We start from the raw sequence: 13,602 nt of genomic DNA on the forward strand, positions 1-13,602 counted from the left end.
ATTCACGATCCTTCGACGTCACTTGTTGGAGCCAACAGGTCCTTCGGACCGGTCGAAAGCACGTAAAATTAATGGAAAAAAAAAAAAAAACATGTATAATCGATGATTACCTCGTCGCAAGCTGGACACCTTCCTTTTAATCGTTCGGCGTAATGTCTTTCGCAGTAAACAGCGTCGTTGTAAACGCAATAGGCCAGGTCGACGAGTAGCTCTCTGCATTGGACGCATTGGAAACACGCGGGGTGATAAAGTTCCCCCAATTTTCCAGCCGAGACTGCGAGAGAACCGTATTTCAGAGCTTCGTTGCAGCCCGCGCACTCCTGAAAAAATGAAGAAAAAAAAAAAAAAAACACACGTTATACTGGGTTGAATCTGAGTCTTCATAAATTTAATAATACTGGGCTGACAATGAAATCGTTTCGACAAAGCGACAGAATCGGAATCTCGTTGATCTGATATTTATGCATAGAATCGTCTTTCGCTTGGGATTTAATCACCCCTCTGCCAGGAAGTAAATTTCGTCGGAGTAACTGGCAACGAAATTTCACGGACGGGTAAACCGAGGATTGATATATTCGACAAACAACCACTTCCGCACGAATCTCGACTGATCGGTTCATTATGACGTGGGCATAACCGACGTTTGGCATTGAAAGCTCCGATGGCCAAGGTAAACACCGCATCTTTTCACCTCTCCAATAATTTCTGGGGGCTAACCTGACGGTTCTAAGTTTATCCACGAACGTGTACGTATGTATCGTATGTACATACGTCTCCACGGAAGCTCGCAGCAGACATTGACACGCGGCGTGTGGCTATCATTATTATCGCCACCGACAGTTGTATAGGTAAACAGTTCCTCCGTTTATCTCCGGAACCGAGTGATTTTTCAAGTCCCCCAGATAATCGCTACGCCCTATTTCGACGGTTGATCAATTTTCGGGGTGTAACCGTTCGGAGTAATATCGAAGAGAACTTCGTCAGAATTCCAATCTCTGACGCTAGACAGAAACGTCGGTTGTGAAATTTTCATATCGAGCCGTTGTTATTATCTCGATTCGAAGATCAAGTTCAAAATTGCACAACCCGTTCGAACGTTGGCTAGCGTAACCCTAACAGCTCGTTAAATTCCTCAGACTCCGCAACTCTCAAGTTCCTCCATGCAGTTTACCGTTTGATTCTTTTTATCGTCGCAACTTCCGCAGAAACAATTGTCTGATGTTCGCTTATCGACTGTAACGAAGTCTGCTGCGAATACTCGTACCACGTGGGAGTAGGTTATTCCTATACTTTGGTCCATCTCGTGCGAAATTACGCGCGAGAACGTCAGAAGAAACGACACTCACCTCTCCCTTTTCGAGGATTTCCTGAACAGTGCCGATGTCGAGGGCTATTTCGTTCCTGGCCGCCATGAAGTCGTCGGCACTGGTGTAATGTTCGGGTGCCAAATGTCGACAGTAAGCCTTGGCCAGGTCCTGTTTTGGTAACTGCATAGCTAGTTGACGATCTCTGTATCGTTCACCGGGAGTTCCCAATCTCGGGACGGACACCTCCGGCAACATCGAAAAGTATTCCTCGACCTGAAAGCGATAACCAACCAGTCAGATCGACCGCAGAGATTTTTCTGCCGATTCCGCATCGACCGATCGGCCGATTTTTCCGCTACCAACCAGCGATCGGATCGATTAATTTTCAGTTTCAATTCTCACCTTGTGAGACGGAAGTCCCGGTGGAGCCCAGGCGAGTCCCAGATCTCTGGGTTCGCACGAGACCGAGCCACCGACTCCGTCGCCTTTTAGTCCCAATCGAGATCTGACGGATACCCATTCGTCGTGACACACGTCGTGCGCTTCTCTCGGGCATTTGCAGCTGTTGCAATTTTTTCTGTAAAATAAATCCATTTTTTACATCATTTGATTTCGTTGCATCGTCGAGACGCAGTGCGAGACTCTTCGAGAAAAGCAGCGCAAAATTCACGCCCACGTTATTCCCAGTGGGTATAAAAATCCGCCTCGTGGTTTCGCAGTAAAACTGAAACGAAGGTGTAAACACATTCGACGTGTTTAACTTGACGTTAAACGAGAGTCACTCGTAAAGAGGCCTCGGAGCACAGGTGATAAATATTTGTCCGCTATAGCTTAATTAACTGAAACCTAAGTGTCTCGGAATTCCAATACAATGTCAGCGCTCTTTATACGGTTAAATGATGTTGACGTGTCCGACGACGTCGCTGCAATTACACCGGGGTACTGACCTATTTTGGAGATATTTCAACGGAGTCGCGTTATTCAATTTTATAGAAATCTCACGCGAATTACAAAGCGAACGAGCAAAACGAACATTGTCTTGAAAACATCTTTTATTCCAGAGCGACTGATATTTTTCCTAACATACACGCTGCACGTACGATACGGGGTCACAGATGCAAAAGCAAGAGACACACTCTCGAGTTCAATGCCCGAGATTTAGAGAACACATGTTTTTCGGTGGGCATATAGAGTCGCGAATATTTTTCATTTTTTTGCGGCATATACGCAAAAGTAAAACATTTCTCGATATCCGAGCCTTTTTCAATCGGCACTACCGTTGCTGAGATAAAGGGCAAAACAAAAGTCGAATATCGACGTGGCCTAGGATATCGAACGCCAATAATTTATACGCCCGTACGCGTTCGCTTTCATCTGCACATTTTATCCGGTTGTTCCCGCCGCGCCCTACCGGAAGTGAATCGACGATCAAGGCTGCGCGGCGGTTAATGCAAGGGCGACTTGCAATTTTCTCCGCTCGATACTCGACGTTAAAGTTCGCCCTCCTTTATTTCATTCTCTCGAAATAACGAGCGTTATTTTTCGAGGCGAAGGTGCGCCGGTCGCGACGATACGGGCGAAGGCCCGGGGAACGAACACTCGGAAACTCGCGAGAAGAGTCGTCCTCGCGGATGAACCTGAGTCAGATTTGACGTCGTGAAATATATTTCCGTCCCGCTAATAAACGGGGCGTGCGTTACATACGTCGTAACGTATAAAGTTGACCGTCGACAATAAGGAAGTCATCGCATTTTCATCCGTCAAGTCGGGCCAATTTCGTCCACGTCCGACACCTCGTTAGACGGAAGAAAATTGAGGGGGGAAACGGAGGTGGCAATTTTTTTGCCCGGGCGAATGAAAAAAAAAAAAAACTATTTCGACTCGAATTCGAAGCCACGACTCGATTCGCCCCGACGTACCGACGAAGTCCTACGAGATCGGGACGCGAGGCGAACAAGTGTGACGAATGAGAAGAAAAAAACAAACTGCGATACGAATTCGTCGCTTTCAAAAGTAGAAACGCACGTGCGCGGTGGTGAATTATTTTTTTTTTTTTTTTATCCAAATGTCAGACACCACGGTTTATTTTATAATGTCAGAGTGATTTTATACGCTACCATGCAGATTTCTAAGTAGACGTTTCACCTATAACTGACATTTTACGAGCTTTCCAACTGTCAACTCTGTACACATACGTTACCCAATACCTACCGCGCTCTCGAAGGGTTAATATTCTTCGAAAGTCTCGCCGGCGCGTATCTATTAATGAGGTCTCGCGGAATGAGAGGACATCGCGCGAACGGACATTACACCACGCTACCTTGTTAGCCACGGTGCAGACGGACGTCCAGCGTCCAGCTACCTCGACATTCTTTTTTTATTCATTCCTATTACCGAGGAAGACGATTACCGGCCGCGTGTGTGAAATTTGTAACTGTCGTCCATTGTACCACGACGAATCACTCGTTGCCTCAATTTTCATATATCTCTTACTTCTTTTTGCCAACGTTTGCAAAGAAACGATTTTAATAGGCACGCCGAATTTTTTTCCATCCAGTTTTTTTTTTTTTTCTCATCCACCGACGCCGCGAAAACGTTTGATGATGTTCATCGGCGAAGATAATTGAGAGAGAAGTTGAAGTAAATTTTGCGGGAAAAAAAAAATGGAAACTTGCACAAACGGCTTGGACGTTTCACGTCGAATGAAATGATGATTTTCCGACCGTCCAAAAATACCGCGAAAATCGTGCTTTTTTTTCGCGAATCGTCGGAATGCACGGACGAGGAAGTTCAAAGCGAATGAAGCTGAATGACCGATGGACGGAAATAGAGAACCGACAAATATTAATACACGCTACTGTCGAAAGAATGGTTGTTTTTTTTTTTTGTTTGAAAAATACCATCGCATCTCGTTAGGTCGAGTTTTACATAATTACTCAATTAGTTCTCTACGTTCAAGACGTTCGAATTATCAAACTTTCACATTATTTATGCAAGCGACTATTCGAATGCAGTGGGAAGTTAGCGAGCGACTGATCACGGGTATGTTAAATAGTGGCAATTAAATTAACATAGCGATCGACAACGCTTGTCTACGTGTATTGCGTATATCCGCATCCCCCCGTGTGCGCCGTTCGTGGTACAATTAGTGACCGTGACACGCGGCGTCAGGGTTAAATTAATTTTCATTACGATTGGATGCAAAAATTTGCCGGTGAAAAATAATTCGGGGAATCTCGTCGAAAGAGGCACTCTCCTTACTCGCGCGTCGATTCCTCGACTACCCGGGGTCCGGTGTCTAAATTTTTCGAATCCGAAAAGCTTCGAATTTAAAGTTTGTTATTCACATGGAAAAACCACTCTGCGGTTAGAGATATTCAAACGTTGCGTACTATCGGAATATCAGAGAAGCCCACACAACAGCAAAACCAAACGATTTTTTTTTTTTTTCTTTTCATTTTCATTTTACCTAACTATGAGTTCGAAGAGTTCGAACTGGTCGAAGACCTTGCAGTAAAGATGAAGAACCCTGACGCAGGCCCATCGCATCCCGGGCCAAGGTGCCAAACTGAGATCCAGACCGTCTTCAAGGGGACATTTCCCGATGGCGAAACCTCGCCTGAGTTCGGCGCCCGACAACGTTGGATACCGATGCCTCCTGTCCAGCATCGGATTCCGCTTGACCTTGGACAATTCGCCGGGTACGCCGGTCAGACCTCTCTTGATGTCGGCGCCGGACAGCGTGGGGTATCTCTCTCGCCTGTCCAGCGAGTTCGATTTCCTGTAGAGGTCCTTCTCCGGCACCGATGGACACCGTTCCCGCATTTCCTGCAGTTTCTGGGGAGGACTGGTCGGTCTTTTGGGCTCGGGAATCCTGACTCGTATGCCGAGTGGCTCGGCGCCGGGAGACGGCACGCAGCAAACTCTGACCTCGCTCTTCGCCCCGTCCTGCGTGGGCCCCTTGGGGCTCATTTTCGCACCTGCCTCCCCCGCCAGGAGGGTTGGCGTCGTGTGACGCCTGCGAAGTCGACCGTTCAGCGTGAAATTTGAACCCGATCGGTCGACATTTTTATTTCAGCCACTTTTTTTAAGTCCAGGATCGACGCTCGCTTCTCTGACACGTCAGGTTCGACGATGATTCGGTTTCCGCATCTCACATCGCGGTTTAAATTTTTTCTAATAAAATAACCCTTGATCGTTCCTCACATTTCACAATCGCGTCACAGCACCCCGATCACGTCGATCGGGAGCTCGGAGCGCTTCCGAAGAGCTTCGAAATATCCCGATGGTTCTTCGCCTTCAATTCCGGTCTGAAATAATTTTTTTTGTTTTCACACGGTTATTGCGTCGTGGTTTTTTCAACGTTTGATTCAATTTATTTCGGTTCGAAGAGGTTCGAGTAACGCGAAATCGAAATCGGGAGGTGGGAGAGTTATGGAAAATGAAATTGGCGAACGAAGAGCGAAACGGACGTACGGCCGATATAGAATAGGAGGGTATTCTGGTAACACCCTTCGGAGTAACAGTAGAAGGCCCGACGTGCTGCAGAATTCCGAGACAACGTCGTCGTTATGTCAGGGTTAAGCGAATAAAATTGGAGTGCTCGACGTTGTAGCTTCGAGATAAGTCTGATAAATCTGACGATAGAGATTAGGCCAAGGCTCGTCATCTCTCTTGAATTTTACTCGGCCTGACCTCGCGCTTCGTCCAAGGATCCGCTGTAATTCGGCGATCCACTAGTTGCGGAATCTATCGCACCGCCGCGACGTAAAATTCATATTCGAAAACGCGGGTTGTTCGTAACGTGAAAAAAATACATCCGTACAAACGTTACTCCAACGGCTCACTTTGCGCTCCATTTCAACAGCGGTAAAATAAAGACCCAACCGTCACCCAGCCAATTGACTATTTCACAGCTTATTATCTTTATTAAAGTTCATTTACGAACCGTTACAATCGTCGGTCGTTCCGTACTCTGCGCTACGAATTGATCTCCTAACCCGAAAACTAATTCTCTCGATCCTGTCACTTGTCTTATTTCGCAAATGGCGCGCGCGGTTTTCCCAATAAAGTTGCGAATTCTAAAGTGATCGACCACCCTTCTTTTTTTTATATCGAGAAAATGAAGAAGTCGAGCGAAGAGAAAAAAAAAAAAAAAACTAAGAAAAGGTAGAGGCGAAAATTTTGAAAGCAGATTCAACGGCGAATGTGTTTTTTGGCATCTATTTCACGTTCGTTATACGTACGGAGTTTATGTATACAGTGAAAATAACATGTGCATACGATAAGGTCCGAATAACGACTACTCGAGGAGCAGCCCGAAAGTGCGCCGATAACTCAAAATCGATCCGTTCAAACTCCAAGGCTCCTACGGACTGTTTGAGGTTTATGTTTCTCGGCGATAGAGATCAGAAGCATCGACTAATGGCTATTAATTAGATAAATGCACGGTGTACTAAGAGGGCGTAATGGTCATAGTTTTAAAATAGCCGCATAGATAAAACGCAATTTCAGGTTATTCTATTCTCGTCTATTTTATTATACATATAGGTTGAAGGAGACGTAGGGTGCGCGTCCGCGATGTACGCGCTCTTCCGAACCTCTTAAATTTCAGATTTCGGGACCTCCGCCCAGTGACGCGCGAGTTCTAAAATAATGAATTGTACTTTTTTTCCTCCCCGCCATTTCCACTCGTCGCTTCCAACCCGTCTTAGTCATCCCCGACGGTGACGAAAAAGCGACCAACCTTATACTCCGACGTTATTCCGGAAAATCTCGACGATGCAGATTTGGAATCGCGATCGGTGATATTCGAGGAAAAAAATAAATTTCGTCGAGTGCCCTTCGTTATTTTGATTTTAAACGGAGTCGAGAGTCGTCCGATTCTCGAGGAGCCCTTCGACCCGACGTAGATTCATCATTTTTCGTCGAGTAGGAAAAAAATGAAAGGAAAAAAAAAACGAAACGCACGTTTCGCAAACGTTCTCGAAACGCTAATCTGGAGCGATGTTTAAAACGACGTAACACGAGAGGATGCAAAATTGCTCACATACCTACTCGAAGAGCTCCCGCGCTCTTCTTGTACATGAGAATCTACGTATAGATGTAAAACGATTGCGGCGAAAACGTTTGAAATAACCGGGAGCACGTCAAGTATGAAAGCGAAATGAAAAAAAGTAAAAAAAAAAAAAATAAAATAAAAACGGAAGATTAACGAGACGATTAATCGCTACCTCCAATTACGGAATTGTTTGTAACTCTCACGATGATTTAATGAACGCTCGTGAATAATATTAACTCTAAAAATAAATCGTAATTACGTTCGCGGAGCCGCGCGCGATCGAGATTTCATAGGTCAAGATCTCCCGGTCCTAAATTTTAGGCTACGAAGAGTTTCGATGGGGGGAGGGGAGAAAAAAATTAGCTCAGAAACGGTCTACTTCTTCCCTACCCTTTTTTTCCCCATACAAAAACGAAACTGCGAGAGCGATAAATTTCTATACCACGGTCCTCGAAGCTCCCATTATGGGATTAAATCTCTCGTATACACGGGCCGTAAAAAAATGAGGGGAACGAAATAAAATCGATAAATAATTTATATCGCTGCGGTTTCGCCGAAGGCTAATTAGATTTGTCGATAAAAAGAAAAAAAAAAAAAAATGGATTATCTTAATTACGGTGCGATCATACACGTGCGAAGGAGATAAGTCTACCATGTATTGTATGAAGGAGTATAAAGAGTAAACGTATGGGCCAACGAGTCGGTCGCACGTAAATTTGAGTCGATCGATTTTGCGTGAATTTTAAGTCCCGCGCCAATCGACTTTGACTCGTGACTCATTATTATTCCGAAAAACCGAAAAGAGAGTCGGACTTTGACGTCTCGCCCGAGGGGCGAAGGGAAGAAGAAGAAGAAGAAAAAACAAACAAATATCGCTTTTCGCAAACACAAATGCAACCCCATAACCTTCGATATCGCGGCGGCACGCGATCGTACGGACAGACGCAACGAAAATATTCGTGACGTAATCGACGTTCGGACTCCCACGATTTTCCCGAACGTATATCACATGCGTATACGCGCACTCTCGTCTATCAGCTCTACACGTATATTTTATCCTCTCAACTAGAAGAAAGAAATGAATGAACTTCGAGGCTCGGAGTTCGAATAATTACGCCGTAGAAATTTCCCAGATTTTATTTCCCGAAAGCTTATCTCCGATCGACTGTATAAACACGATAGAAAATTATTTCGTGTCCCGTGGCGGGATGGAAAAAAAAATGTCGAAAAAATTGTCGTTATAGATTCCGCCGATTCGTTGAGCGACTGCAGCCTACAGCGGAGTTGACTGAGCGAATTGCCCTCGTCAAAATCAACAAGTGAAATTTTACAATTTTTCAATTCTGCTGGTTTCAACCGCTAGAATCGAACGACGAGTTCGCTTTCTACGTTTCAGTTACCATTAACGACCTTATCGCGTCGCGGGCTCTACGTAAATTGGTAAATAACAGTCGCTACGTGACGTATGGATCCGTTCTTGCAAGGGAACGTTTTTATTCGCTAAAATCCACGGCGTTCGACGGCGAAAATTCGGCAAATTGAATAAAAAAATTAGAACAAGAAAAAGTAACTCGCGGGGAACGCGTGGCGCTACGGATGCCGTACGATTTGGTCAATGAGCGTGCGACTGGCGATCTTATTTACTACGAATTGAGACGCGTGCCGATTAGCGGATCCGTAAATTTCGATATCGCGCGATCGTCGGTCGACGTTTATCTCCTCGATAAATTTCCAAAATTTTCCCCGACGATTTCCGCGTCGTAAAAATTACTCGTTCATCGATCGTCGCACGTTGTACGTATCCACGTACGCGCCCGTTTTCAGGCTGAGAGGGAAAAATAAATAAACGACGAGCTGAAACTGAAAATGAACGCGAGATCGGAATTGCGATTCTTCATGTCTATAATTACATGCATTATATCTTCATACCCGTGTTCACCTTCAAGCACGAACAAGGTGGAGTTGCACAGCGATATATATCAACCCGTGACGCCTGAGTTCCAATTAACATAGTCATCTAGTTAGAGCCGTTGCAAGACAAATAAATGGAAATGCGCGAAGAAGAGAAGAAAAAAAAATTGAAAAAAAATTGAAAAAAAAAACCCCAAGGAAAAAATGAAGAGGAAAAGTTAACCGGCGTTTCGAATAACGTCTCGTCGACGCGTGTGACGGACAGTTGTGCAAATACTCGATATTCGCGTTTTCAGCATCGATGTACCGCACGAACCGCGTCGATCCGGTCGTAAGTTGGAAACCGCCGGTCAGCGAATCGAATTATCCGAGCACGGTCGTCGAGGTGGTCGGAAAACGTGGGCACGGGGTCTCGTTCGGCGAGGGTGAAAGAAAAAAAAAAAGAAAAGGGCGGGTGAAAAATCGAAGACAAATCACGCGCGATTCGCGTGAGCGGTCCTCGATACACAAGACTCGGGAGGTCGGGAGTCAAAAACGCGAAGGGGCTTCGGGAGGGGTGGTGTCGAGGTTCGAAAGAAACGAGTGAAAACGAACGAGAACGAAAAATATGCAGCGAGGGGAGCGGGACGACAGACTTGAACAAACTGTCACCACTCCACTTAGTCAGTTACCAACTGTACGGAGTTCGTACGGAGTTAGACGCGACATAATTATCCGTGCGTTTTTCCGTCTTATTTTTAGCATCCGCACTCTCTCTCTCTCTCTCTCTCTGTCTCTCGTCGGACGGGGTATTTAAACGAACGCGTACGTACGCGGTGAGTTAACGTAACTCCGTTACCGGACTTGTCACTTTTGCGCCGAGGCTGTAAGGTGCGCGTCTCGCGGGTGCATCCGCAGTAGAGGCATGGTTCAAACTGGCGCCATGGACGCGCGTCGTTACCTCGGCGTCGCTCGGTCGTCCGTCGGCGTGACTCGGACTGTTCGACAACGGGTGTTGAGAAAATTTAAATGCGCGCAGAAGTTGGGCGACCGCGGGGCGCAAGCGCGTAATTTAGTTGCCACGAATCACCGCGGATTCGCGGTGGTTCGAAACACACCGCGCAAAAATACCGCGCGATTAGCGCGCCTCGCTTATCTCGACGCATTTTATATTCCGATAGGCGAACGATCGAGGTGTAAGGTTCCCCCGCGTTACGCGAAACTTTTATTCCGACTCCGCTTACCCGCCAAGGCTGGGAACGCGCGTCGCTCGATTTTATTCCAATGTCAGCACTCGCCGCGCGGGTGGAAAGAAAAAAAAAATTTCACGAAAATCCCATTCCGCGTCGTCTCGGTTGAGGGAAAATGATTTTTCGATCGCCGCGCAATTTCGGGGGGACCCATTAAAACCGCGACCGTTACGCATTTTGGACAATCCGACGTCGGGGTGACAGAAGTTTGGCACGAAGATCGTGTCGCGAGTTCCCTTCCCCGGCCACCTCCTCCTCCTCCTCCTCCTCCTCTCCTCTCTCTCTGTCTCCGAGGTGTTTTAATGCTTACACGACACGCCGGTATAAACACCGCATCATTCACGCGTGTTCGCTGCATTAGAATATTTTACTCGCCAAAATATCGTCGAAATTATCGCGGGATTTTTTCCAAAAACTGAATCGCCGCAGGACGATGGAAATCAGTCTGATCGACCGGATCTCACGTTCGCCGGACGAACGATGACGAAAATTTTTCAGCCGACCGATGTCTGTTGATCCGATCGCAAAACATCTAGTAGATATAGATAAGTGACCAAGTATTTACGTATATTTAGAGTTGCGAGTTTAACGAGCGATTCGGAAATGTCGGCCAAGTAGCTTTACAGAGGCGATTCAAATTTCGCCGGGATGCGACCTGAGTCACGAGGTATCATTGGGTCCATTTGTCATTCGGTTAGCTCGCCGCGCGCGATATCCACCCCTCCTGCGGCGCAAGTTTTCGACATCGGATCCTATTCTAGTCCGTCGCGGAGGATGCGAGCTAATAAATTCTCTACGCGTTGGAGCGATATAGGGAATCCACGGTGGGAACGTCACGTGGAAATAAGTATGTGTACCAAATCCGCAGCAGCTATAACGTTGTAAAATAATTATAGAAATTAACGAATGGACGAATCGCTGGTTTACCTCCGGCGACCGACTCGCCTCGGGCGTAATTTTCTTCCGCGTCGCCTAGAGAGGGACGACGTTGCAGAATTCAAGAATACTTCCATATTAGGTAACAGCGATTCTGTATTAATTAAAACCACCTCGACGCTCTACGTTTACGTCACGTGTACCACCGCGATAATGAAGTTATCGCTGGAGCGGACCGCGTCTTAAAAATACTCCTTTCCAGCCTTATTTCCGTTCGTTAGGATTCGAAAAATGAAATTGGACAAAAAACTACTCGCCGAACTGTCCGCTCGGCGCACGTGACCGGACTTTTATTTCTATTATATCACCCGGACGGTGGCTCATTGTTAACGGCTCGGATATACCTATAATCAATCCTGTTCATTTATTTATTTATTTTTTCTTTTTTTTTTACAACTCTTCGATTCCCAACCACCGCATCACTTTTATTATAAGGATCTGTTGTAAAACTTTCAGTTTATTTAAACGAGTTTGTTAAAATAACAACGACGTAAAACGGTGTCTATTTTTTCATTCGCATACCGATACCGGCGCTCTCTCTCTCTCTCTCTCTCTCTCTCTCTCTTATATTGCAATTAAACGACATCGAATTCCAATAACTTTTATATCCGTCGTTCCATTCGCTCTGTTTTTTTTTTTTTTTTTCTCTTTCTTCTCTCTCTTTTCATTCGCTGAATCAATACAGCCTTCTCCGATCATCGAAGGCGCACAATTTTAACCGACGTAATTATTCGCGATATGATATCGCTTGGAAATCATTCGAGTGAAAGTAAAACGCGACGAAGTTTTACTCCGGTCATTTTTCTCCTCCTCTCTCTCTCTCTTTTTTTTTTTTTTTTTTGTTGTTCCATCTGTATTTTTTGCCCCAGATATATTTCAGGGCGAAGGACAAGAGAGGCGAGCATTGTTTCGGGGGTTGAGTGGAGCCTGTGGTCGCGCGAATGCGAGGACAATAATGCCGGTTTCTTACACGTCCACAATTGGTCCTCGAACGGACCACAGACGTAACGAGGACTCGTTTCGTAACGACGCCTCGGAAGCGTGGAAGACCCCGAGCGAAATCTCTCGGTGATCAACGAATATGTTTTCCATTTTCGCAAGAAAAAAATGAAGAAAAAATGAAGAAAAAAAATTCAACGTCACGTAGCCGCCGAGGCGGGTGTCGATGGTTCCCGACGAAATTTGAGGAAATAAATCATCAGCTTCCAGAATACCAACTTTAGTCAAACATATTTATATATTTCGTTTACAATGAATCACTTGCGGATGAAGAAGTTTTATTACGTACAGTAAAAATAGTTTCAATTATTATTATTTGTTCAGAAAATTTGAATAGAAATCCTTACGTGTCGTCGTCGTTGGCGGCGTTGATTTTAACCGATTCCCCGAAAGTAGCGCGGTCGACGCTATCTTGAGTAAGAAGAGGCGATGGATTAGTGGGCATCGGTGACGCACCCACGCGAACGCCAAAGCTGACGCCTCCCGATCTACGGGCACCCGATCGTCTTCGAACCGCGAAATTTCGCTCTCGCGACGGAAATGGCGGCGTCTTTTTTTTCATCTCGGTAACGTCCTGCACCGACAATTGAACGTTGTCGCACACCATCGTCAACGGGGATAACCGTCCACTCCGAGATCCGGGCTGCTACCAGATTTTTATTTCCGCTTTTTTATCTTCTCGATAAGATGGAATCAAAACGCGACAACACCGCTGGTACGAAAGAAAAGTAGGTAACAAAAGAGAAAAATTTCGAAAATTCGCCGAGGTGGAAAAAAAAACAAACAAAACGCGACGCGATTCGACGAAATTTTGATTTCGGAAAACGACCGATTCTCTCGGCGGAATAAACGAGGACAAGAAAAAAAGCGAAAATTCCCACCGTTCCGAGTATGGGACGATACGAATAGACGACTACCGACTGTTCGAAAAGGGGATGTTGTACCCTCTACGCTCCGAACTCAGCAAATCAAATTAGTCTAATCCCATTTGTACAAGTTCGATGAAACGAACGCGGTTGCAGGTGTCGTACGTACGGTAGCGGGTTATACTGTACCGATATCGACGGCCAGGTTTACGCGGCGAGTACGAGAAACACCGAAAGAGATAAACCCTCCGAAACCGTGCATCTGGTTCGGTCGACGCTTCTTCCTCTCCCGT

At 45.8% G+C, this 13,602-nt stretch overlaps 2 protein-coding genes across 4 annotated transcripts in view; one reads left to right on the forward strand and one right to left on the reverse strand.

The window, feature by feature from the left end:
• Window positions 1-13,602, reverse strand: part of LOC105693146 (four and a half LIM domains protein 2) — an 84,154-nt gene that overhangs the window by 24,832 nt on the left and 45,720 nt on the right. For 2 of the 3 annotated variants that reach the window (XM_020856450.2, XM_020856449.2), the window contains exons 3-5: window positions 1,710-1,884; window positions 1,347-1,580; window positions 111-320 (exon numbers count right to left, since the gene is read on the reverse strand). In XM_020856450.2, coding sequence (XP_020712109.1) covers window positions 111-320; window positions 1,347-1,580; window positions 1,710-1,884 — 619 coding nt within the window. Of the gene's footprint in view, window positions 1-110; window positions 321-1,346; window positions 1,581-1,709; window positions 1,885-4,776; window positions 5,446-13,602 lie in introns of those variants that run through there. The other variant, XM_048649422.1, reaches the window with a different exon arrangement.
• Window positions 11,396-13,602, forward strand: part of LOC105693160 (DNA-directed RNA polymerase III subunit RPC4) — a 51,957-nt gene continuing 49,750 nt past the window's right edge. Inside the window, exon 1 of the mRNA XM_048649449.1 lies at window positions 11,396-11,526. Within this exon, the coding sequence (XP_048505406.1) occupies window positions 11,415-11,526 (112 nt within the window). The 5' untranslated portion in view covers window positions 11,396-11,414. The remainder of the gene's footprint in view (window positions 11,527-13,602) is intronic.

The sequence above is a fragment of the Athalia rosae genome, chromosome 2 (assembly GCF_917208135.1).
Source record: "Athalia rosae chromosome 2, iyAthRosa1.1, whole genome shotgun sequence".
Taxonomy (NCBI): Eukaryota; Metazoa; Arthropoda; class Insecta; order Hymenoptera; family Athaliidae; genus Athalia; species Athalia rosae.